Raw genomic sequence first — 26,734 nt, forward strand, 5'->3', positions numbered from 1 at the left:
TGGTCTTCAGTCTTTGATAGCGAGAACAAGATTCAACAAGATTATTTGATTATCTTTGATATTGATCCAATTGATACAACCAATACCAAAAAATGAACTTCGCACTTCTCTAGACGAAGAGTGCCAGGTTGATCGCAACCCTGTTTAGTGCTGTATTTATCGGATTTCACAGCATCTACCGTTCTTTTTGTACTTTTTATCAATCTAAAATCTTATTCACTAATTCTTAATGGAGTGAATTTTTTTATCTGTCCATATTCATTTGACGCATAACGTCAAATTGACGTTACCTTCTAAACCCCCTCCACCAGTAGCGTGGTGGCATGGATGGGGTGCAAATGCCTCCCAGCAGAGGTTTTTCAAAGGGGCGTCGAAATACAAAGGGTGCAAAAAGACGCCTCTAATTACTAATTTTGGTGCCCCTTTGCTCTTATACACCTTAGATATGGCAGTTTTTGGCCAAAAAGAGAGAAAATACCCAAAACTTTTTGTGCTTGCTTTGCTTGCGTTATTTTTACAGACATTTTCTTTTTATAGGGAGCGCTAAAATCAAATTTTACTAAAATTGCCTCCCCAGTTTGCTCAACTTGGCGCTAAGCTTGTGTCGTGCTTTAGGTGCACCGCCTTCTTTCCCCACTCGTGCGATGTGGTGAGCGCAAACAATGAAAATATGATATCATAGCGCGACCTAATGGGATCATGTGAGCAAATTTTCATGTAATTCATACGTAATAGTTATCGGACAGTTACGAGTACACTATGAGAAATATTTTACGAGTTCCGAGATTTTTCCGTACAATTAAAGTAAATATACAGAAAATCCGGAACGAGTGAAATATTTCCATATTGTACGAGCTAATGTCTGATAACTGGTTTATCGGTGACCCAAAAAATGCACTTTTTGTGTTGGAGGACACTTTTGTAGCAAAGTGACGTTAGATTGCTTCTACCGCTACAATGCAACAGCATCTTTTCGTCAATTTATATTTTTACATGTAAAATACAAGATATATTGTACTCTTTTTAACCAATCAGATTGCAGATATTTTTTGGATCGCCGATAAACAAATATATTTTCAACAGCTTGAAAAGTATAGTGTGGTTGGTGGTAACAAATATTCACGATTTTCACAAAAAGGTATACCTTTGATTTCTTATAATGCAAAACTAACTTTTGAAAACCCCCACCCCCTCATAATGTCAATTTGACGTTTTGCGTTGTCAAATGAATATGGGCGGTAACAGAATTAAAGTTTCCATTTGCATCACTTATAGGACGCATGTACGATGCTTTTCCTTAGCTTTCGTTCCACTCACTCTAGACTGTGTCTGCTCGGCATAATAAATTTGTCTGATTTTAAGCTCATAAAATTCATGTTTCCCATTTCGGCCTCCGGCCTGGAAAAATTTTCAAATTTTATATCGCTTAAAATCAGACGAATTCATTCTGCCGAGCGGACGCAGTCTAGAGTGAGTGTTCACTTAGGCTTGCAGAACGCCGGCTAAGTCCTTGTTTAAAGCTTCGTTGTCCTTTAGGAGCAAGTTTATGTACTTTTCTTCTGTACTAAAGTTCTTTTTGTAGAATTTCTGCCATACCGACGTGTTAGACCAATTACCCATTTTCAGTGTTGCAACTTTTCCGTCTGTAGACGGATACCGTCCAGTTGAGATACAAATATATCATTTCCGTCTTGCCAGTAAGAAGGTTTTTGGTTCAAATGACCATCTAATCCTAAGGTTTTCGTTCATATTCACAAAACCTAGTTGCAACACTGCATTTTAGAATGTCTGTCATGTTTGCTTCCTTTTGGTGTGCTTTGGAGGTTGAGGCTGATCTCTTAGAATGAGCTCGAAAAATGGCAGTGTCTAAGCATGCCATCTTCAGTATTTCTTTGACCCATCTGGCTGTCGTGATTTTCCCAATTGGCTTGTGTGATTCAACATAACTTAAGAACAGCTTGGATGTTTTATGTCTGTCTCTGATTCTTTTTGTGAGTGAGATATAACTTGTTAAAGTATTGTAAGGACATAGTTTAAAATATTCGCTTCAAATTTCCTTCAAATTTCCTGAACTCAATGGGTTCTGCTTTTTTCCCTTGTTTGAAGTGTTTTGGAGGTTTGTTTATTTGGAAAATGATTTATGGTACTCTTTCCCTTCTTCAAAGGGTACCTTAAGTAATTGGCCACCTTCTCTATAGGGGCTGAAATGGGATCAGTTTCCTTCCTATCACACCAACTGCTGAAGCTTTTCCAGGCTGACAGGTAATGTTTTCTAGTTCCCTCTGCCTTGGACTGTTGGATAAGGAAAAAAGCTGCTTGTGATAGTTTGCTTGAAGGCTTTTGTCTCCCGAGGTTTCCCATACCGCTAGGTGGAGGGTTTGGTTCAGTATAGAGGGTGGATCTCCCCTGATGGATGTGTTAAAGTGTTTTCCCTCATTACTATCTTTCTTGGGTTTGATATTAGCATTCCCAATAAGACTGGGTACCAAGTTTGATTCATCCGAATTGGGGCCACTAGAATCACTGTTGCTTTGGATCTCCTTACTTTTCCCAGACACCTCCCTATTAGGAAGAATGGGGGAAAAGCATACACTAGGTTTTGGTCCCAGGGTTGGTTCAGTGCATACTGCTAGACAGTGTGGGTCTGGTTTCCAACAGTCTCTAGTTGGTGAGAGGTTCTTGAGGCAAAAATATTGATTTCTGGGGGTCCCCACACATTCATTATGTGTTTGAACGTTTGCCTTGCTAGTTTCCAGTCCCCCCAGTCTTTTGCATTCCTGGACTCGAAGTCTGCCTCTTTGTTTAGGGTCGATGGAATATATTCTGCAGTGAGGCTGATGTTCTTTTGGTTCAAAAATGACCAGATCTCTTTTGCCAGGCTTATTAGAGTAGAGTTTGTCATGTCAGCCAATCTATTTTCACAATATGTGCCAGGGCTACTTGACTGTCTATCAGTAGATGTACTGAACTCTGGTTATTCCCCTTTATAAAGGTTTTCAGTGCTATCAGGGCTGCTTTCATTTCTAGGATATTGATGTGTTCCCTTTTTTTGCACAGGGAATAAATTTTGGCGGGAAGAAAATTTGGCGGATTTGGTCAAAATCTGACAAACTAAGTACCCGCTAAATTAAATTGTTTCTGTCATCCGCCAAATTTAAGTTGCTTTATTGCTCCGGCCTAGGAGCCTTTAATTCTCTCTTCCGACAACGACGGTCAAGGTCAAGACATTTTGTTTTGTTTATCTAATCCGATGATCTATTCCGATTTAATAAAAACGGATTATCTGGATTTCGATAATATTGCGGAAGTATTTAGAAAAAGATGGCTGCCGAAAGTGGGCTTAGCTGCAAATCTCAGTGATAGATAGTGATCATTTTCATCATTATTCATGATGTTTTGGACATGATTTATGAGAAGTTTGATGCATACTGGTCTATAACAATGTGGAAAGACCTTGGAGAAATTTTGGCCATGAATCGTCAGCTGCTAGAGTGCTTAAAATCTTGCATATGGCTAACTTCTCTATTTTATGGACGCACGCACAAAACCATAAAACTCTGTAACTTGACAATGGAATGAAACTTTCAAACACACATTCATTGGAATTCGAAAGAGAATACTATAAAAATTGCAACATTACAGTGCAAATTTGAAAACGATCTGAGCAGTTTTTGTGGTGTTATGTGTATGGCTGAAAATGATCCTGTTTCTGCCTGTTTTGTATTCATTATTTTTTGACTGGGCGACCGTTCCTTTTGATTTTTCAAACCCGACACAGATATTTTACAAACATATCACTATGAGAGTTCAATAAAGGATATTAAAACACAATTCCTGTGTAAATTTAAACAAGATTGGAAAAGATTTGACATTATTATGGCTGAAAATGATTGTTTTGGACTTTGTCGTAACTTTATCGCGACTGGCGACCGTTTCTTTTGATTTTTCAAACCCGACACAAATATTTTACAAACATATCACTATGAGAATTCAATAACGGATACTAAAACACAATTCCTGTGTAAATATGAACAAGATCAGAGAAATTTTCACAGTATTATGGCTGAAAATGATCGTTTTTGGACTTTGTCCTAATTTCATCGCAGCTGGCGACCGTTCCTTTTGATTTTTCAAACCCGGCACAGATTTTTCACAAACATATCACTATGAGAATTCAGTAAAGGATACTAAAACACAATTCCTGTGTAAATTTGAACAAGATCGGAGAAATTTTCACAGTATTATGGCTGAAAATGATCGTTTTTGAACTTTGTGTTGTACCGTCAACTGCTCCAACTTTGGACGAGTGTACGCAACATGGGACTTGTTGATATCTGGTCTGTATTTTCACTTAGTGTAAAATCGAAAGAGAAATCGTGTATTTTTTAATACGCGGAATTCATTAAACTCAAATCTAATGACTTTTGAGGTTCGGTGGAATGGCCCTTCCATGTTGCGTAAGATAGTCCCAAGTTGGAGCAGTTGATGGTATTTCTATATTTCTATTTCTATCCATTTATTTGCATAAGCCTAAAAAAGCTAACATCGCAAATAATTAATTATTATAACAATTAATTTCATCGTCATAGTTTGCACCCCCCCTTTTTAATAGGGGGGATAACAACTTTCTGGAGGGCCTTTGTAGGGGGGGTACCGAGATCTGCCGAAAAAACTAGGGGGGATGGGAATGTAGGGGGGGATCAAATAAAAAAGGGGGGGTTGGAAATTTTGGTCAATTTTCTAATCAAATACAAGTAAGTTAGTTATATTCTGTCATTGTTGGCTCGTGACTATAATACTTCATACTCTTTCTTGTTGATAATTTTGCTGGTAGGTGGGAAAGCGAGTTTCCTTCGAAACGGATTTTCTGTAAAAAAAAAAGGGGGAATAAGATTTCATTACAAAAGGGGGGGATGGGTATATAGGGGGGGATGAAATAAACCTAGGGGGGTTCATACCCCTCTGCAAACTATGAATCGTGGCTGGCGACCGTTCCTTTTGATTTTTCAAACCCGACACAGATATTTTACAAACATATCAATATGAGAAGTCAATAAAGGATACTAAAACACAATTCCTGTGTAAATTTGAACAAGATTGGAGAAATTTTCACAGGATTATGGCTGAAAATGATCGTTTTTGGACTTTGTCGTAATTTCATCGCGGCTGGCGACCGTTCCTTTGATTTTTCAAACCCAACACAGATTTTTTACAAACATATCACTATAAGAATTCAGTAAAGGATACTAAAACACAATTCCTGTGTAAATTTGAACAAGATCGGAGAAATTTTCACAGTGTTATAACTGAAAATGATATTTTTTGGACTTTGTCGTAATTTCTTTGGCTGGGGCAACCGTTCCTTTTGAAGATTTTTCAAACCAGAAACAGGTTTTTTCCAAATATATATACCACTATTTATTACATACACACTATTGTACCATTTTATTTGGTTTATCCTACTCTCCCCCAAGTATTATCCCAACAGAAAAAATAATGCTTAGCTAAAAGCCTGTGGCCTCTAATTTAGGCTATTTTTCTCCCGAAAATTTTATCTGGACAATCAAATCAAGAACTTGGAAATATTGACTTCTAAATGTTTATCTCATTTAGCTCCAATTTTGAACTTTTTAGTCGAGGATGAGTGGGCGGGGGGGGATGGGTTGGTTCTTTAGGCAAGAAAGTGCATGTGTAATCACTTTAGAAGAGCTAAACTTCCAGCTGGTTTATTTATTCGTTAAGATTATTTCTCATACTCGCTCTGCAATAGAATTATTACTTTGCTTTCTGATCTGTTCTGATTAGCATTTTGTGGGCAACGTTCCAACACAACTAACTCAACAAGCTCATCTTTCACATCTTTTAATCTCTTAAGCCGGAGCTTCCAGCGCAGCTGGTTTATTCTTTATTATTCCCCCAAATGTTTGCTATTCCAGGCTTTAAAACAGGTTTTTCCTTTTTTAATGGCGTTTTTTGGACACAAATGTCATTCGTCCGCCAAATTAAATTCTTGCTAAAATTTCTTCCTTTAATGTATTATACTTCATTTTCATCATTATTCTTCTGATTTTTTTTTGGTTCTTTTTCCAGAACAGAAATTTTTAGATATTTCAAACTTCAAGTATCGATATGATGAATTGCTATTTATGGCAAATTTAACCTAGACCAGGGTACTAAGAATGGCAGATGAGGGGTATGTGTGGACGGGACATAAAAAAGCTGACCCTGAGAGAGACTACTGTGTATCATGGCGTATGAATTTTACATATCAAGCTTTTTTGAAGAAAATTCGTTTCAGCTGCTGATTTTGGTCATTACCATCTGTATGGTGGCCGAGCGTTGTCATGTTAAAGGTTCTGACCATAGTGAATTTTTTATATTGCCACGTACAAAATATAAATTTCTACTTGATGTAGCTAACAAAACTTTGACATGTTATACATTTTCTGTTAGGCCAATGGTCCTTGAGTCTGAAAATTTAAGAATTGCTATGAAAAAATTTGATGAAGAAGAAAATGAAGACTTTTGCGAAGAAGAGTATTTCAACTTTGAAGAGCTTATTTTCGGCGAAGAAAAAATATTTTGAATTTTTTTTCCGGTAGATGGTGTATCTTTTACCAAACTACAAATAGATTTTCGGAAAGTTTTTCTTAAAGCTTATTTGTCTCAAAATCTTATTTGTCTAAAAATCTTGAAAATAGTGCTTTTTGACCAATTTTTCATCCCAACTTTTCACAGAAAAACAACCATAACTTTTGATGCATTAATTTAGAAAAATTTTCCGAAAAATTGAAAACAGTTCACTTCGCTGACAGTTTGAAAAAACTTTGAAACAAAAAGGTTAATTACCCATTAAAACAGTAGTAACATCACTTTTTATGAAGGAAGGTAATGCAACATTAACGTCTTTTTAAAGTTCATAGCGTCATTTTTGCTATTGAATTCTTAATTATTCTTAAGGAATTTAATTAAAAAGCAATTTATAAAAGTAATGCTTTGTTAAAAGTTTCAAAGAACCTAAAACATAACTTTTATGTTCAAATACTAAAGTCAATTTTTCGACTATAGTCAGAGCCCTTAAAAAGGGAAAAAACAAAAAAAAAATATTTAAAAACAATGTAAGAAGTTCCAGAAAGGAGAGATAGAAGCCATTTGTGAAATGCTTCAATTCTGATCCCACTAAAAATTAAGGTTGTACAAATCAATATAAAAGGCCGACGTGTCATTTTTTGTTTCCGGACATTTACTTAGTACGTAGTACACTTATCATTAAACAAGGAGGTCAACTAAAATCTTAAAATTAATAAGAGTCAAGCGTGGGTAGAGGGTATTGGCGGGAACTCATCCTTGTAAAGACACATCAAATATCATGATTTGACTTTACCCAGAGGAAACATTTAGGAAATTGGGTACTCTTTTGTGCATGCTCATTTTCCATTTTTCATCCCAAAATCACCTTTTTTTGACCCCACACATTTTTCTGAAAAAGTGTCAAAACCATTTTCTACAGTTTTCTAGGGGTTTTTGGGAAAATCACTTTATTTTCTTCTGGAGTACCAGCTTCCCTGCTTTTTCCACCCCTGTATAATTAAAATTGTTCAAAAAGGGCTACAAACAACTACGCTCAATTGTAGTAGAAATTTTCATACTCCCAAAAGAAGTTAGAGAAACTGACCTTATATTTTTAATGGATATCTTTTGTTGTTGATCAAGAGAATCTGCATGATTAGTGTGATGTGATGAAATTCTTTTGTTTTAAGGCTATCGTCTTATTATGTGCAACTTTTAAGGTATTCGTATTTTACATCTCTTAAGGGGGACTGAAATTAGATTTTTAATGTATTTTTGCGATCTTATTCTTTGTGAGAATTAAAAAGTTTCTTCTATTCTTCCTCGGACTTCTTTGAAATTTTCTGATTTTTGTAACCCTTAGAGAGACTTTAAGGTGAAAAACCGACCTGTTTAAGGGATCTTCTCAAACATATAACCGAATTTCGGTAAAATGGTTTCGGTTAAATTCGGCTTTTTAGCCGAATCGCTTCAGTAAAAAGTTTAACTAATTCGGTAAAAGTAATTATTGAATTTTATAGCAAAAAAATTTTTTTATAGCAAATTGACGTTAGATTGCTGCTACCGCTACAATGCAACAACATCTTTTCGTCAATTTATATTTTTTTAAATGTAAAATACAAGATATATTGTACTCTTTTTAACCAATCAGATTGCAGATATTTTTTGGATCGCCGATAACAGTTGTTATACACATTAAAAAGTGGCTCAAGCAGTTTTTTTTTCAGAAAAAATGTTTTTGGTCGTAAAAATCAGATTTTCTTATTTGGGACCATTCAAAAAGTACGTACGCTCAAAAATGGCAAATTTTTTACTCCCCCTCCCCCCTTGTACGCTTTCGTACGCTTTATGTGTACCCCCCTTCAGCGTACGTACGCTTTTTAATACACCCCCCCCCCCCCCTACCAAAGTCGAAACTTTAAACTTTTGTAACAATAGAATATGTAGCTATCCAATTGTATTTATAACGAAGTCTCAAGAAATTAAAAGAATCTATAAGATGAACAAAAATACCAAAGGAGAAATGAAAAATAACAATCGCAAAAACAATTTTTTGATGTGAAAATATTGCGTTTTTCTCTCAAAAAAGACAGTTTAAGAAAAATTACAAGCATACGTACTTCTCCTCAAGGGCCCCCTCCCCCCGTACGCTTTTGTACGCTTTTGGGAGTACCCCCCTCCCCCTCTCGAGCCTACGTACTTTTTGAATGGTCCCTTTGGGGAAATTCCCTTATGTTATTTTTAGGGAAAAAGGCATTTCTTGCAATTGGATTGGATTGGATATTTTTTTCTGATTTTCTGCATTTTGATGTAAAATAGTAATATTTAAAATCTCATGAAGCCCTATTTTCAAAAAATAATTTTTTTGGGCAAATTTGGGCCAAAATGTGCCTAAAAATGGGGTTTTCTGGACTTTGTGTGAAATTACTTCATTAGTTTTTTCTAATTTTTTGGACTGCACACTACACTTTACTCTCTTGCTATTTGTCCTATTCTTATCTGATTCTCATTATCAACTAGGTCCATTCAGCATGTTGCTTGTCTTTATTGGACCCAAATTATAAAACCACGTAGGTGGTAAATCTGATAATTTATGGAAAGCTAGCAAAATGATTAAATGTACATTCAATCATTCTGTGAGCATTGGTTCGATAGCTCTCATTCGTTCTGACATGTATTTTCGCTATTCTGAGAATACGCTATATTCTGGAACTGCACTAGAGAGCCAACGACCTCAAACCCGTCTTACCAATCCACTGAGCCCTTGCGACATACAGGTCAATTGCGCAGGCCGCCCTCTCTGAACGCCTCCCCTTTAGCGTTACACATTGATCGAATCCACCCTTATGATGTTTTGGTTTGCAACTCAAACAAGTACAAATCAATTCACCAAGAGTGCTCAATGGTTGCATGCATAACACAACCAGGGCGAAATCGTACGATTTAAAAAAAAGGGCAAAATCGTACGATTTAAAAAAAAAAAGTGGACAAGAATCAATTTAGTACTGTCTGTTTCATCCAGTGTTGCAACTTTTCTGTCTGTAGACGGATATCCGTCCAGTTGAGATACAAATATATCATTTCTGTCTTGCCAGTAAGAGGGTTTTTGGTTCAAATGACCATCTAATCCTAAGATTTCCGTCCATATTCACAAAACCTAGTTGCAACACTGTTCATCTTTTACGAATCATCAGCTAATTTGTTGAAAAACTACATACTTCTCAAACATGCACTTTTGACTGAAAATTCCTAACCTGAAAATAATTTTTCCAAACTTGGTTTCCAATGTTCTGAAAGTTTAAGATTTTTGATTGAATTGTCTCATTTGAAGGTTGGAAAAATAAGTTCTGATGCTATCAAGCTGTTCAAAGGATACACTTAAACTAACGAGTTCGAGGATTGGCATATCCCAATCCGAGAAATTTTATTTCCTTGAGAAATCATATTTCCTGATCCAAAGAAAGCACAAAACAAAGCAATCAACTCAAGTCATGAATTTAGATCATATAATGTAAATACATAGTTCGTGATATTAAATTTGCTTTCCCTAGCTTGCAGAGAGTAATCATGTAAAAAGCATGCGATACCCCTTTTCCCGACCCACCAATAATCCTTATGCAATTCTGAATGTGCAACTGGAAACTTAAAAATACTAGTTTTCCACGTGTGGAAATCCGTTATCATTTATACTTTGGTTTATAATACACTTCCAAAATGGGAAAATAAGTTTTCCTAATTTATCTTAGAAACCCAAACTAATGTAATCGAATAATAAATCCTCATCTGAAAATCGACAATCCCTAAAAAACTAGGGAATCTACGATTTTTTTTCCTGTGTTAAAGTGTTAGAAGTGGCGACAGTTTTCTAGAAATTTCAACAGGTCTTTGATGGGTCTGAATCAAATCCAATCAGCGATGAAATAAGAAATACTGTGAGATTCAATTAATAATGAATAATTGTTTGTTTTCGTTTTCAGTACTTGTTCAAAGAGCGAAAAAACGAAAAGGGAAGAACAACAGACGAAAACAAGGTGGTCCCAAAAAGTCGTCCACGGGAAACAGGTAAAGACTTTTCCTTATTCACACACTGTATAAGTTACGTTTTTGGATATAAAGCGCAGGTTATATATTCTCCAACAAAACTGTTGGTGATAATATACATTTGGTACAGATTCTCAATTATGGGTCTCGTATATGTTTCAATTTCCAAAGACCTCGGGAAACTTTTTAGTTTCCATGTCTTGTCCACTCCAAAGTGGGTAGCCACTTAAGTCATAAACGTGTTTTTTGTCTCATTGGTGTAGTGGTTGTCGGAAGCTTTAGAAGAACGGTATTGAGCTCTTTGTGTTTTGTCAAAACAAAACAAGTAGATGTTCACCCTTATAAGCTTCAATCTCTTTTTATTCTATTTAAAAACATCATACGACTGGTTTTTCTGACTGGCTGCAAATGATCGATGTCTAGTGAGGCAGACTTTCACATTAAAAATGTGGAGATTTTAATAAGTAATTTTCCATGATGCTTATTGATCTTACAACTGACACGTGATGTCTAGCTTTGAGAGAGATTGCCAATTAAATCTTGAACGTTTGAGGTATCTCAGCTTTTAATCTTATTATGTCATCAGTGTATAACCTCCCTGTTCAAGTCTTTTGCAATCTCTGGACAGAAACGAATTGTGATATACAGAAGCCTTTATAACTTTTAAATCGTTTATCATGATGGTTCTAATATTATGTAATTACTTTCGTTTTTTGTTTGAGGTTTGGCTTGTTTTGCCTTGGGCTAACCCTTTGAAAGAGCGCATATCTTGCCTCCAGCGCTGAAAATCTTCATTTGTGAAACGAAGCAGTTTTTATTCACATCATTGTTTAACGATAAGAAAACTGTTTCATAGCTGTTTAGAATTATGATTCTCATTTTTGCTGTCATGCCAACCAGATCAACGGAAATGGACCTTAGATCGATCATTCATCCTCAAGTTGATTTGTGACCACCATCTTCTTCAATATCAGCAGACTTTCGATGTTACTTAATTCAACAGCTTTCCTCAATTCTCGCTGTTTTTCTCATTCTCACGTTAATACAATTATAAATTGATATGACGACGATATTATGTTATGCCGCAGTGAACGAGGATGCCCTCATTTTCTAAAATGATTTTCGAGAATGAAAGAGCAGGCAGTTTTATGTCAAAATGATAGAACTCTTTTTTGAGATTCTTTTCGATTCAAGATCGTGTGGTAGATAATTGGAATAATTTTGGTTTTTTTTATGAGCTGGTTTTAATTATATGTCGTAAAGTTCTTTTATGATTGAGATGAGTTGTTTCCATGGATGCAGAGGATGACGTCACTCGTTTGAATGGAGTTGAATCTCTCTTCTTGTCTGTTGATCACTTCACAAAAATGTCATATGTAAAAAAGTTGCTTTTCTCATCACACAGAAATAATGAGAGAGAGATTTGGATTGCTTCTTAGTTCGATTTCTCTATTACACTTTCATCACGTCTATGATGGCATTACATATCATACATCGCGTTGTAAAAAAAGATATTGTTAAAGAAAGTTTCTTTTCTCATTGCATTGGCTTTATTATTTACGCAATAATATATGTGAAAGTTGGTCGCCTCAGATTTCAGATAGTAGTTTAATATCAATATACGAGTATTCAATCATCGGTGTTATTATGTCTATCACAGCAGTCAGTTAAAACTATTATGGCTTTTTTAAACATCGTTGAAGTTTATGTATGCATGTGTCTAAGATATCTACTTTCAGAGCTGATTTCATATTTTGTTTTGCTAAAATTTATTTTTCTCCGTCGTTAACAGTATAACAGATTAAAGCGTTGATCACTACCTTTTTCGTTTCGTTTGATGGTTGATGTTCATTAATAATACAAATGATATCCTAAATCTATCTCATTTCAAGTGGTCATTATTAAAGTTTAGCATCATAGCATTAGTACCTATTTAGAGTCACGTCGTATAAAAATTTCCCAGAGTAGCTTAGAAGGCCAAATTTTTCAGTTTAAACAGAGATAAGTATATTGTGAAAAGTCAAATTTTGCCCTAGTGACTCGTGTCTTGAGACCGTGGTTTATACTCAAGCACTGACAGGCAGTGATTGGATGTATGAGAATGATTTCTTGTTGCAGCCTCTTGAAAAGGGAAAGCGAAAGCGTTGTTCTACAGTTTTTACGACTTCCTCTTCCTTCTACTGATTTGAAATAAATGTAAGCGAATTCTTTGTTGTTTTTATGATTGGATTGAGGCTATCTCACTTGCACGCGAAAGTCTTGGACAATGGAGGTGCCCATCTTACCAACTATCATTCTGATGGTCCTTTTTTTCAGCAAAATAAGAGACATTTTCATATCTTTGATGGTTCAGTTATTGGGTAAAAACTTTATAAATCGACGTCGGCAGGCCATCAGAGCGGTTGTCAAAGCATGCCTGCCAGAATTTCTGAACAAAGTTTTCCTGCGCGTGCTGGGATTGGTGACTTTGGAAGGTGCACCTGAAGCGATCGACAACAAACCACACAACAGTAAATACAAGAGGAGGAAGAATGGAGAGAAATCTTCCTCCAAACATCGCAACAAAAAACGAAAAAAGAAAAGGTACTAACCACTCTGCCCACCCAGCTGATATACACAACATTGTTTCAACGTTAAACTAATTTTCACAACGTCCATATAACGTTGGATGAACGTTTAAACAACGTTGTATGCCAGCTGGACAATAATAAGCTCTGTACGGTTGCTTATGGTCAATGAAAATTCCTTGTGTGTGCTTTTCCAGGGAACTTAACATTTCTTTAAAGCTGCTTTTTTATGATAGGTTCTTTGTTTACAACAGGCGACAGGAATTTGATGTGCGTCTCTTTTTGGTCTGAACTGTTAAATGAAATGTGGGGTGTTAACGGTATTATTGACGGTGATTCGTTGCAACGAGATTAACGCATTTTTTAGCTTGAATGCAAATGCATTGGTCATAATGTTTTCTTTGTCAATGAAAACTTTTGTCACTTCTCTTTTCGCGAAAATTGTTGTATAGATAAAAACGCGTGACATTTCTTAAAAAGGGTTTGTTTTTGAAAAATGTAAGTTTGTCAGATACCACCCCTCTCCTCCCTTAACTGTCATCTATAAATAGGTCGCTATCAATAATTAACTCGAAAGATAACATTCACAATTTTTTTCTTGCTTTCGTTCAGGACCCTTTGGGGTGTCGTAAGATTTTCGCCCTTAAAAACGTCAACCCCCTAGTGGTGATTTACGTAAATACTTATTGAAGCTTTCGTTCTATTTGAAAAATAAGTTTTAGCAGGTTTGTTATAGGTGGTGTTTTTTAAGCCTTGTATTTGTTTCAGATCTTTTTACAGAAAAAAACCTTTCAATTTTCCAACTTTTGAAGTTGTTTTCACCCTACTAATTGTAAGGTACATTTGGCCCATGCATCATTTATTGCAAGATCTTTCATCTTCGTTTCAAAATGCGAAACTTAAGGATTTTTGATTTCATTTTGAAATTACTTTTTGATTTTCAAATTTTGAGGAGCCAGGAAGAATAAGCTTAAAAATAACATACAAAACACGTTTTTATTTCTTGTCAAACTTCAATATTCCGTCATGTTTTTTTATGTTTTAAAATACTGCTTGGTCCCATTTTTAAAGAATCAAGCTAAAACTATTTTCAGTGCTCTATAAATAATTAATAAGGGACTGGATTGATCTCTTGTCTTCAATAGTAAACGGTTTGTTGTTAAAAGAAAACCAGTTTCAGTTTTGTGAAGAAAGCATCTCGCGCCTTCTTCTCTCTTATTCTTGATCCATCGACTTTCTGAGCCTCCATCGTGGATATTTTCGCAAGATTTTTTAAAACACGATTTGTTTGCTACGAGATTATGTTTGCTTTTTGAATGGTTTTAACGCAAGACACGATATGCGATTGACGAAATCGACTCATGTGTTTTCCTCTTGCTTTCCGGTGGGCAATAAACCGCTGCTGAACCAAGCGCCGTCCTCGCTTAAAACCTCAAACATCCCCTCCTCGCCACATCAGTTGATTGGTTTGTTGGGCAAGGCAAGGAATAACAGCGATTTGAACAAAATCCTTTGCTCATACACCCGTGGAAGGTTTCCTATAAAGCAGATTTTTATTCCTAAATCCAAGAAAAAAAATATGTAAGTATACTCAAGGAGCTTTCTTTTTTCCCCAATTTTTGGACATTTATCTTCCAATTTTTGAACCATGTTTTGGAATTCTGTTTGTTAGCCTTTAGTAGGTGCGATAATGGACACGCTATCACTTCGCTCCCATCTTTTCCCTTCTCTTTAAACTATCGTTAATATTTTGAAACTATTGGTCAGAGTGTTATTTTTCCTCTTCCTCCGATCCTTATCTTCAATTTCCTTTTTTCATTGTTGTGACATTCGATCGCTATGCCTTTCGGGTATGACTGAGGGTTATTGTTGGTTGAGTTTTTCGAAAGAAGATTTTCATAGATAATTTATTGCTTTTCTTCGAAAAGCTTTCACATCTAGATGTCTGAGAGGTGATAAATTTTCGAGGGAAATCGAAACTGTGAAACAGAGAGTATATTTCCAAAAGTTTTCTTAACATCGAGGAAAGCAAACAAATTTTTTAATGTACTCTCAACAAATTTGGAGGGGCGCTGTGAAGGATATGAATGATTCATATGTCTCCAACATACACTCTTCAATAAGAGAAAACTAGTGGACTGTTCTTCTATTCATCTCTTGTTTTTACCCATGATTGAGAAGTGAATTAAATGATTTGTCCAAGTACTTTATCTATTTCATTCCCTTTTTTACAAAAGAAGCAATGATCGCCCACTCCTTTTACTAAATCAATTTTAATGTCCTTCTTTAAGTAAAGTTGATTTCAAGAGTATTTTACTTATGTTTTTCAACCTTCACTATCGTATTGTCGTTCACCCATATGAATCTAAAATCGGGCTTCACGATACCCCGTTGCCCTATTAAAGCGATTCTTGGCTTACATTGAAGTTTCAATATTTTTCTTGACTTAGCCAGAAGTTATTTTTGAATTTCCGTTTAATGTGTTTTTTCCTAAAGTAAAGCGTTTAACCCTTCAAGACCATCAACGATAAGGTGATGTCACGATTTAAATTAACGATGGAATTCGTGTGTATGTAGTACTAAAGTAATAATCGAACTCGAACTCTCCCAAAGAGAAAAAAATTGTCGGTGATCACCCTCTTTCAAATTAGTGAGATAGACCGGTCCTGGTCAGTTTAGAAAATGTTCTTACTGTTCCAAAAACCATATAAATGCAATTTTCCCCAAAAACCATTTAAATGCAATTTTTCTTCTAAACCTATTTCATATCATTGAGATTTTAAAAAAGATGTTAGTTTGTACATTTAGTCTAGTGTAGACCTCACAATCATCCACGTTGCGAAAACAGTAATAGCGCAATATTTTCTTAGCCTAACATTGTAAAAAGAACTTGACCATGAATACCGTCTTCTAGGTTCAATTTTTTTTGCCAAAATAAATAAGGTCCTTAAATAATAGCGCCCGATTGTGAAAAATTAAGTGCATTTCAGTTATTTTTGATCGTCACTTCAGATGTGGCCAATGAAATAGCTTCTATATTTTGATAATTTCTTTTTTATTATTTTGCAATCTAGTTCATCTTCCAAAAAGAGCAACCATCACGGATCGCGCAAAGAAGATGAAGTCGATGGCAAAGGCCGGTCGTTGAGTGAAAACGAAGAATCACCGGTCGAAGATACGGATGATGAAGAACAAGAGGACGTCTCTGATTATTGCACTGGTAACATGATTACCCTATTTTTTAAGTTATTCTAAAATGCTAGGTATCGAAAGAGGAGCCTCTAATTAATTGACCTTTTCTTGCAGGTTGTGGGGGTGGTTGCTAGGGTACATGGCATCTCTTGGTCGGGCAACCAGATCACACTTACTTAAAGTACTAAATCGGACTATTTTTCACGCGTTACGTTTGGTTGATTCAAAGTTTGTAAGTAACATCAACATGGGGAAAAAGAGAAGACTATTTTTGCATAACGTTTTTTTTGAGGCACGTTTTAATTTGGACTTCAAAATAGGGATACAGCCACACGGCTTCTTTGTGCACACTGACTTTTGTTCTTGATTCTTCATTAGGTGGTTACCATGTGGTCAACATCGGTGATCTCTTCCAAGGGAGATATCATGTCATACGAAAACTTGGATGGGGTCATTTCTCCACTGTCTGGCTAGCATGGGATCTCACGTATGTTGCTTCTTTTATTAATGTTCATATTCATTTGTTCAATCTTAATACTGTACATACCAAAGTTTTGCTGCGTTCTACTATTGTATTATCTTTTACCCATAGTATATACTCTCTGCCTTCACTTATATATCAATCTTTCAATCTGGCTGATAATAGACGTATCGATTGGTGTCGAATGAGCTTAGTAAAGTACAAATTGCAGATGTAGAACGATAAACCCGGTATGCACCTACCCATATACTTTATGAATCATCTTTTTCACTTGTCTTTTTGCAGAGAGAAGAAGTTTGTGGCGTTGAAGATTGTGAAAAGCGCTGCGCATTACACAGAAACTGCCATTGATGAGATGAAGCTGTTGATTAAGGTATAGTGCAGAAAATGTGTTGTGATTGTAATTCATTCAAAGTACAGCTAATTTAGCTCACTGCAGTCTTTAGTAAGATACTTAATTTTGAATGCACGCTTTTTTATAAGAACCAGTAAATTTTGGCTCAGGCTGGGCTGTTCTTAATTTTTAGAAATTTCCAGGCTTATATGTTCTTACGATGTTCTTAATACGCTTAGTTGCTTTATTTAAAAACTTAAAATGGGTTTAAAATCTTCTAAAATCAGCATTTTCTTAGTGATTTCTGAAATCGGAGGCTCAGATTGTTCTTAATTTGTTCAAAGGTTTTGGCCAATTTTCAGCCTCCTGCTCCTATAATGTTCTTATAAAACAAAAGAGCGTGTATTTCATCAAATTCGCATTATTAATGGCTTCATTTTTTCAGGTGCGTGAGGCGGATCCAGATCATTTAGGGTGTAAACACGTGGTGCAATTGTTGGATGATTTCAAAGTCAGTGGAATACACGGGAACCGTATCTTTTCATCCACAACTTCTTTATAGTGTTGTTTAAGGAATTAATTTGGGATCGTGATAATGTGTCCCAAAAAAAGCGGACAAATTTTTATTTAATGTAAAATCTTGGAAATGGAATATCTATTGCTTTATCAGATAATTGTAATCTTATTTCAATTATTCTAAGTCCAGTTTGAGGATTAAATTTTATGTGTAAACTCGTGTGCTTGAGACACAATGTATATTTTTAAAGCTTTAGTGTCATGCGATCTAAATGATTTGCAGTGGTTTAGCCCCCTAGCACTACGCACCTTTCCTTAACTGACATGAATGATTTCAGATATTTGCATGGTATTTGAAGTTTTGGGGCACAACCTACTGAAATTCATCATCAAATCAAGCTACCATGGTATCTCCATCCCTATGGCTAAAAGTATTATCAGACAGGTATACCCGCGCCTCGTTTTCAAAAGGTCATCTCTCTTCCTAGTGATTATGATTCTTGTAAAATTTCCTTCCTTATCGAGGGTGTTATTGGGTAAAGGGCAGGGTATACTATTGAAATGTATCAGAGGGCGTGGATGTAGATGGTAGGGGCAGTGGACAAGGAATGATCGGTGTAGCAGACGTGGACCTAATGCAATTACGATATAAGACCAAAAATTTGGAGGAGGCTGAAAGGCCTGGTAAAGTAGATTCTTGATAAGGTATTCTGTTATGCTTTATATATGAATGTTCATTAATTATGGAAGTATCTTGAAAGTATAATATTTCCATGTCCGAATACGTTTCTTTTTGCCTCAATTTAGACGTTGGCCGGTTTGGATTATCTTCACACCAAATGTAATATTATTCACACTGATGTCAAGCCAGAAAATATATTAGTTTGTATAACGGAAGACGAAATACAAAAATTAGCGGTGGACGCCACTTTAGCGTCGCAGAAAGGAAAACTCTCAAAATCGCAAACTGCGACCGCTCCCAAACATATTGTACAAAAGCAAACAGACAGTTCAATGAAAATGTCCAAAAATAAAAAGAAAAAAATGAAACAAAAACTGAAAAAACAATTACAAAAACATCAGAATGAAGTTGATGAGCACGACGAAACTAGTGAAAAACCTCCCGAAGATGCCACAATTACGAATGCTTCAGAAACGAGTACTACAACTAACGAGAATGATGAAAATAATAGAACTTCTCCGGTTGCCATGGATATTTCTTCCTCTAATAATAATCTTCATGACGATGGTGGCGATAAGTCAAAACTTGAGAAATCGAACAGCGTTGAAATGTCTGAGGAGCCTTTGACGAGTGAGAAAGAGGAGGACAGGGGAGAAAGCTCACATACAACTGAGGACGATTCATCAACGACACTCGTACCCTCTACCAACTCTTTCGAACCTCCCGTCTTTGCGAACGGTGACATCTGTATGAGTAGTGTCGATCGAAAGGATACATCAAAATCACCAGTCCACCATAACATGGACACTGATAACTCACAACAACAACAGCAACAACCAACCTCGACGTCACCTGTACCAACGAAATCGAAATCTCCTTCACCAATCCAAATAGAAGTCAAAGAAGTAGAGAAGACAGATAAGCCAGTCGCCAATGGTGAGTTCACGAAACCTCAGTTATTTTTTCATTCAAATTCATTAACACTTTGATGGATTTGTCGTTTAAACCAATATTTTTTTGCCACATAATGTTTATACCTCCTATTTCTCTGGAATCTATCTTTTAGGATTTGATTCAAGGATTTTTCACATGCAATTTCGTTTGTTTCTAAGTTCTTAAAATAGAACTTGATTGTTTAATTGTATCTTGTCTCTAGGGACAACATCAGTAGAAGACGAACTGGTTTCCAGGTTGAAATTGGATAGCAGTGCATCGACTGATCAGAAAGATCAATCTCCATTCTCCCTTGATAACCCTGAGATCACCGTCAAAATTGCTGATCTTGGAAATGCTTGTTGGACGGTAAATTCTTTCATTCTCGTGATCATTTTTTATCATTTCCGTGAAGCAATGGCATGTAATACAACATTTATGTGATGTTGATCAAGCTCTTCCCTTGTGTGATCTTTTTTCCGTTCTCTTATCTGACTTTCCAAACGAAACAATGGCATTCCATCATTGACATATTCAATTTACCCTTCACTTTTAGAACCACCATTTTACAGAGGAAATCCAAACTCGACAATATCGAAGTTTAGAAGTTCTGTTAGGTGCTGGGTATGGCACTCCTGCTGATATATGGAGCACAGCTTGCATGGTATGACTATAACTCCAACCTGATGGTCGGAAAAATTTAAACTTATATAATTGCTTTATTGAACAACGAGTTAAGTTTACTTGCAGATTTTTCCTACTTGATAATCTTGATTCAAATATTTGAAAATAACGGCGCTATTTACGTTCATAACTTTTTATAACACTTTTCCTTTCAGGCGTTCGAATTGGTGACAGGAGACTTCTTGTTCGAACCTCATTCCAGTGAAGAATATAGTCGAGACGAAGGTAATTCTAAATATGTTTTTTGAAAGCATGCACGGCTCAAATCTCGTAAAATTTCAATTGTTGCCATGACCGAGTCTTTATAATATCACAAAAAAAAAGTTATTGAACTTTGGAATGTACCCAATTTTGATATCCTGAAATTATTTCTCGTTGTGGAAAATTGTGCTATCTCTGCTGTCCTCTTTTCCCAGCACGTATTGCTGTCATTTCTATAACTTCCATACAATAATCTTTTGATTGAATTAAAAATGATGATTCGATTTCTCTTTATTTCTAGATCACATTGCCCTGATTATGGAGACACTTGGTCGAGTACCCAAACATATCGCACTAAACGGGAAATTTTCTAAAGAATTTTTTACCCGGAAAGGTATTGAAACTCACGAATCAGAAATTTCACTTTTACATTAAACCCTTTCGCGTGTAGCATGTCACCTGATGTATACACGTTTTTTTATTTTTTAAGAAACACACTTTTAAGAAACATGAGGCTCAGAATGCCTAAAAACTAGGAAACATCTAAGAAACTAAGAAACATGCTGAGTCTCAGAATGAGAAAATAACATTTTTAACTAATGTTTTTTTTTCTTTGCATGAAAAATAAGCTGATTATGTCAAAATGTTTAGAAACATTTCTTAAGAAACATCTAGGCTACTTCGTAAAACTAGTTTCTTAAAAAGAAAAACGTGTACTAACATAATATGTAAACTCAAAAAATATCAACCTCGTTCCCGGGTATCCCTGGCTTTATTTACGATACTGTGATACTGATTTCATGTTCCTTTTCACGCTTGATAGGCTAGTGACCCACATATTTCCCGTGAAATTTGCTTTTGATTTGATTTTGCGTATTTGCTTTTGGATTACGTAATCTTACGCGTTCCAAAACCAGACAATGCTAGGGTACTAAAAAACTGATAAACATAAAAAAACTGAAAGTACGTAAAAGGTACGAGGCTAGAAAAAGTTCATTAAACCAATTTTTTTTTGTGTTTCGTTTTATTCAGGAGAGCTGAGACATATCAAAAAGCTGAAACCATGGTAAGCTCTCATCTTTCCCTTTTGGCGATCGATGATTATGCTTTAGAAATTACTTTGACAGACTGTTATAGTCATTTTAGACAGGGTCTGAATTTTTGGAGATAGTGATCATAGTATCAAATTCTTGTTGTAAATCTGCTTAACATGTAATATGCTTCTTTCAGGTCTTTAACTGACGTCATGATGCAAAAATATGATTGGTCGCGAAAAGATGCGGAAGAGTTGGCCGGTTTCTTGACGCCGATGTTGGATTACGTTCCAGAGAAGCGTGTGACGGCTGCCGAATGTCTGAAACATCCATGGTTACAAGAAAAGGGCGAAAGTTTTTCGGAACCAGTTCCTGCAGATGTAGATGTTGAATTGAACGCACCTTCTCCTCTACTAAAAGAAACAGAGACTTTGAACGTTGAAGAAATACCCGGCCACGTTGAGGAATCGGCTGGTAGTTCGGCTGGTAGTAAAAGTGAGTAGTGAATTTGTTACCATTGGTTTTGGTTGGTCGAGAGTTGATGAACGTTGAACGTTTTTGGAGAAATTGTTCCTGTGATGATGTGACTTTTGTGAGAACGTTTAATCGGACATTTCGAAAAGTGAAGAAAAACAAGAGACTGATTGTTAAACAAACTGGTGTATTGAAACAATATGTTCTAACAAACTTTGTAAAATGGAAAAAGATTGTATTTCATTTTCTATTGGCTTGTACGTTCTTTAAAATTCCTTAGCTTTCTCCCTGATCATTTTTTGATACATGAACCTGCTTTTTAACGTTCACTATTTTACAAACACCGAACTGAGTGACAAGATACTCGTAAATTTCCGCTTACAATGAGAAACCATCAAGTAATTCAGATGAATTGATTACAATTAATTCGATGAAGCAATTTAAATTTAATGTTAGTGAATATACTGTAGGACTATTTGTTCATCCCTTTTGTATCTAACATTTACCGGTATCGATATAGAAGGTGTATTTTAGTTTAAAACACCAGAGGGAACTTTTAAAAGATTTTAACATAGTTGAAGATTTAGATATATTTAAAACACGAGGTATGTCCAATGGTTATCATGAATAGACAATTGTAGTGTAACTTCAATATGAAAAAGATACATGTTTTTATTTCAAAACGAAAAATCTGAATCTGATCTCTTCCTTCAGAAAAGTTGAATTTTTGATTCGACAACATTGAGAAGAAAGTCACTTTTTGGACCTACCCCTGGTGGGGGGGGTGTGGGGGGGGTGGGGGGGGGGGTGGGTTGTTGTGGTTGGGGGGGGTGGTGGTGGGGTGTTGGGGGGGGGGGTGTGGGGGGGGGGTGGGGGGGGGGGGGGGGGTTGGGGGTTGGGTGTGGGGGGGGGGGGGGGTGGGGGGTGGGGTGTGGGGTGGTGTGGGTGTGGGTGGGGGTTGGTTTGGGTTTGGGGGGGGTCCGTCGTCCAGTTCCGTCCGTTCCGTTACCACTTTTCGCGAGAGGAATCATCGGAATCCTTTGATTTGGTTACAAAGTTTGCAAAAACGGTTTGGTGGCCCAAAATTGTGACGGAGCTCGATTTTCGAATACAAATTTTTTTGGGCAAATTTTGGGCGCCAAAACGGCAATAAAAAACGGGGTTTTTGGACTTTGCGGTGAAAATGGATAATTAATTTTTTCTGATTTTGTCATGAAAGTAGGTTGGGGGGGTGGTGGGTTGGGGGGGGGGGGGTGAGTGGGGGGGGGTGTGGGGGGGGGGCTGGGTGTGGTGTGGGGGGTTGTGGGTGTGGGGGGTGTTGTGGGGGGGCGGGGGTTTGGGGGGGGGCTGGGGGGGGGGGGGGGGCGTTGGGGGGTGGGGGTGGGGGGGCGGTGCGGGTGTTGGGGGGGGGGGGGGGTGGGGGGGGTTGGGGGGGCGGCGGTGGGTGTTTGTGGTGGGTTGGGGTGGGGGGGTGGGGGGGGGGGGGGGGGGGGTGGTGGGGTGGGGGGGGGGGTGGGGGGGGGGGGGTGGGGGTCGGGGGGGTTGTTTGGTGGTTGTGGTGGGTTTGGTGGGGTTTTGTGGTGTGGGTGGGTGGGTGGTGGGGTTGGGTGGGGGGGGGGGGTGGGGTGGGGGGGGGTGGGGGGCGGGGGTGGGGGGGGTGGGGCGGGTGGGTGGTGGGGGGGGTTGTGGTGGGGGTGGGGTGGGGGGGTGGGTGGTGTGGGGGTGGGGGGGTGTGGGGGGGGGGTGGGGTGTGGGGGGGGTGTGTGGGTGGGTGGGGGGTGGGTGGGGGTGGGGGGTGGTGGGGGTTGTTTTGGGTTGGTTGTGGGGTTGTGGGGGGGGGGGGTGGTGTGGGGGGTTGTGGGTTGGTGGGGCTGTGTGGGGGTTTGGTTGTTGGGGGGGGTGGGTGGGGTGGGTGGTGGGTTGGTGGGTGGGGTGGGTGGGTGGGGGTGGGTGTGGGGGTGTTTTGTTTGGTGGGGGTGTGGGTGGGGTGTGGCGGGGGGGGGGGGCGGTGGGGGGGGGGGTTGGTGGGGGTTGGGGGTGGGTGTGGTGTTTGTGGTTGGGGGGTTGGGGGGGGGTGGGGGGGGGGGGGTGTTGGGGGGGGGTGTTGGGGTGGGTGCGGGGGGTGGTGGGGGGTGGGGTGTGTGGGGTTGGGGGGGTGGTGTGGGGGGGGGTGTGGTGGGGGGCGGGGGGGGGGGGGGGGGGGGGTGTGGGTTGGGGGGGGTGGGGGGGGGGTGTGTTGGGTGGTGTGGGGGGGTGGGTGGGGGTGGTGTGGGTGGTTGGTCGGTGGGGTGTTGGGGGGTGTGTGGGGGTGGGGGGGGGTGGTGGGTGGTTTTTGGGGGGTGGGGGGGTTGGGGGGGGGGTGGGTGGGGGTGGGGTGTGTTGGTGTGGGGGCGGTGGGGGGGTTGGGGTGGGGGGTGGGGGCGTGGGTGGGGGGGGGGGCTGTGGGGGGGGGGGGGTGGGGGCGGGGGGGCTGTGTGGTTGGGTGGCGGGTGGTGGGGGGGGGGTGGGTGGGGGTGGGGGTGGGTGGTGGGGTGGGGGTGTTGGGTGGGTTTGTGGGTGGGTGTGGTGTGGGGGGGGGGTGTGGTGGGTTGGGCGTGGTGGGGGGGTGGGGGGGGGGGTGTGGGTGTTGGGGTGTGGGGTGGGGGTGGGTGGCGGGGGGGGGTGGGGTGTTTGGGGTTTTGGTGGGGGGGGGGGGTTGGGTGGTTTTGCGGGGGGGGTGGGTTTGTGGGGGGGGGGGTGGTGGGGGGCCCGGGGGTGTGGGGTGGCGGGGTGGGGGTGGTGGTTGGGTGGGGGGGGGGGTGGGGGGGGGGGGGGTGGGGGGGGTGTTGTGTGGGGGGGTGTGGGGGGTGGTTTGGTGGGGGGGGGGGTGGGGTGGGGTGGGTGGTTTGTGCGGTGTGGGGTGGGGTGGGGGGTGTGGGGGGGTGGGGGTTTGTTGTGGGTTTTGGGGGGTGGGGGGGGGGGTTGGTGTTTGGGGGGGGGGTGGGGGGTGGGGGGGGTGGGGGGGTGTGTGGGGGGGGGGGGTGGGGGTGGGGGTGGGGGGTGGGTGTGTGGGGTGTTTTGGGGGTGTGGGTGGTTGGGGGGGGTGGGGGTGGTGGTGGGTGGGGGGGGTGGGGGGGGGTGTGGGCTGTGGGGGGTGGTGTGGTGGGGGGGGCTTTGGGGTGTGTTGGGGGGGGGTTTGGGTTTGTTGGGGGGGGGGGGGGGGGTTTGTGGGGGGGGGGGGGGGGTGGGTTGGTGGTGGGGTGGGGGGGGTGTTGGGTGGGGGGGGGTGGGGTTGTGGTGTGGTTGGGTGTGGTGGGTGTTGGGGGGCGGGGGTGTTGGGTGGGTACCATCAAGTAAAAGATGGCTCAAGCCGATTTTTGCAAAAAAATTTTTTGGCTTAAAAAACGAATGTTCAAAGAATCACTATTAATAAGCATACATCAATGTTCTTAATCAAATTACTCAATTTCTTTATGGATAGATTTTTTTTTGCTCATAGGTTACTTTTGAAGAATATGTGTGTTTAGACATGAAATTTTGTTGCTTGGCGTGTTTTTACAGAAAACTGGCCAAGTTCCATATTTTTTTTAAAGCACATATCAATTACTTAGGTATTCAGCTTTTCTCGAGATTGCTTTCATTCTTTAAGACTTTTCACAAAGATGATAACTATAAACCCTCGAATGTGACGGAGCCCAACTTTCAAAAAAAAAATGTTTTTGGGCAAATTTGGGCCAAATAACGGCTAAAGCGGGCTTTTGGACTTTGTAAAAAATTGGATCATTGATTTTTTCTGATTTTTTGCATGGAAGTAGGGTTACCATCATAGGTTAAAGATGGCTTAGGGAGATGCAAAAAAATTTTTGGCTCAAAAAACGCTGTTATCTATAAGAATCACTATTAATAAGCATACATTAATGTTCTTAGTCAAATTACTCAATTTTTTTATGAGATAGATGTTTTTTTTGCTCATGAGGGCTTATTTTTGAAGCATATGACGTGTGTTTAGACATGAAATTTTGGTTGCTTGGCGTGTTTTTAATGAAAAACTGGCCAAATTCGATATTTTTTTATAAGCACATTATCAATTACTTAGGTATTAGCTTTTCTCGAGATTGGCTCTTTCATTCTTTATGATTTTTTGCACAAAGATGCATAACTATAAACCCTCGAATGTGACTGAGCCCGATTTTCGAAAAAAAAATGTTTTTGGGCAAATTTGGGCCAAAAAACGGCTAAAAAAATGGGTTTTTGGACATTGTGAAATATTGGATCGTTGTTTTTTTCTGATTTTTTGCATGAAAGTAGGTAAAAGATGAGTCAAGCAGATTTTTGTAAAAAAACTTTTCAGCTCAGAAAATGCATCTTTAACTATAAGAATCACTATTAATAAGCATACATCAATGTTCTTAGCCAAATTACTCAATTTTTTGATGAGATAGATGTCTTTTTATGCTCACGAAGTCTTGAATATAAAAGAATATTTCAAGAGCATGAAATTTTGGTTTCCAAACGTTTTTTTTATAAGAAATAAACGACTAATTTTAATAAATTGTCACTATTTGTGTTCTGAATGATTGTTTAACGTTCATGCTCACGTAGATATCAATTATATATGTGTTAAATCATAGAGGTATAAAGAAAAACAGGAGTTGAATGTGTCGGTAATTGGTCGTTAAAGTCTTTTGATTTCTTTTATAAAATGTATCAAAAGAAATTCTAAGCTCGCCCGATGAAATAAGACTTTTTAGTAGAACTCAAGTTTGCTATGAACATTGTAATAATCAGTATTGAAGATTCTCGCCTTTTAATATACGAAAATTAGATAAAAATTCGTCCACGAAGCAAGTTTATGTTCCATTTCGCTATCCGTTCAATTTTGTTTTGAAAATATATTTTCTCAAGCCAGAAAATGAAAAGTTCTTTATAAGCACACACGATTTCAGACTCAATCTGTAGACATAAAGTCGCTGGAGAATTTTGGAGGAAAGTATCAAGCAATAGAGTTCACCTTAAGGAAAACATTGATCGAAAAATCTTATCATT

The 26,734-nt window shown here is 38.9% G+C and overlaps 1 protein-coding gene across 2 annotated transcripts in view; it reads left to right on the plus strand.

The window, feature by feature from the left end:
- LOC136809702 (SRSF protein kinase 3-like) overlaps positions 1–22,399 on the plus strand; it is a 29,088-nt gene extending 6,689 nt beyond the window's left edge. The window contains exons 2-14 of one of the 2 annotated variants that reach the window (XM_067066250.1): positions 10,548–10,632; positions 16,253–16,398; positions 16,749–16,857; positions 17,137–17,224; positions 17,631–17,718; positions 18,040–18,146; positions 18,509–19,319; positions 19,540–19,685; positions 19,873–19,980; positions 20,156–20,225; positions 20,503–20,595; positions 21,234–21,267; positions 21,432–22,399. In XM_067066250.1, coding sequence (XP_066922351.1) covers positions 10,548–10,632; positions 16,253–16,398; positions 16,749–16,857; positions 17,137–17,224; positions 17,631–17,718; positions 18,040–18,146; positions 18,509–19,319; positions 19,540–19,685; positions 19,873–19,980; positions 20,156–20,225; positions 20,503–20,595; positions 21,234–21,267; positions 21,432–21,738 — 2,192 coding nt within the window. In that variant the 3' untranslated portion in view covers positions 21,739–22,399. Of the gene's footprint in view, positions 1–10,547; positions 10,633–11,973; positions 13,195–16,252; positions 16,399–16,748; positions 16,858–17,136; positions 17,225–17,630; positions 17,719–18,039; positions 18,147–18,508; positions 19,320–19,539; positions 19,686–19,872; positions 19,981–20,155; positions 20,226–20,502; positions 20,596–21,233; positions 21,268–21,431 lie in introns of those variants that run through there. The other variant, XM_067066241.1, reaches the window with a different exon arrangement.
- The last annotated feature ends 4,335 nt before the right edge of the window (positions 22,400–26,734 follow it).

This window comes from Clytia hemisphaerica, unplaced genomic scaffold (assembly GCF_902728285.1).
Source record: "Clytia hemisphaerica strain Z4C2 unplaced genomic scaffold, Clytia hemisphaerica genome assembly, whole genome shotgun sequence".
NCBI classification, from domain to species: Eukaryota; Metazoa; Cnidaria; class Hydrozoa; order Leptothecata; family Clytiidae; genus Clytia; species Clytia hemisphaerica.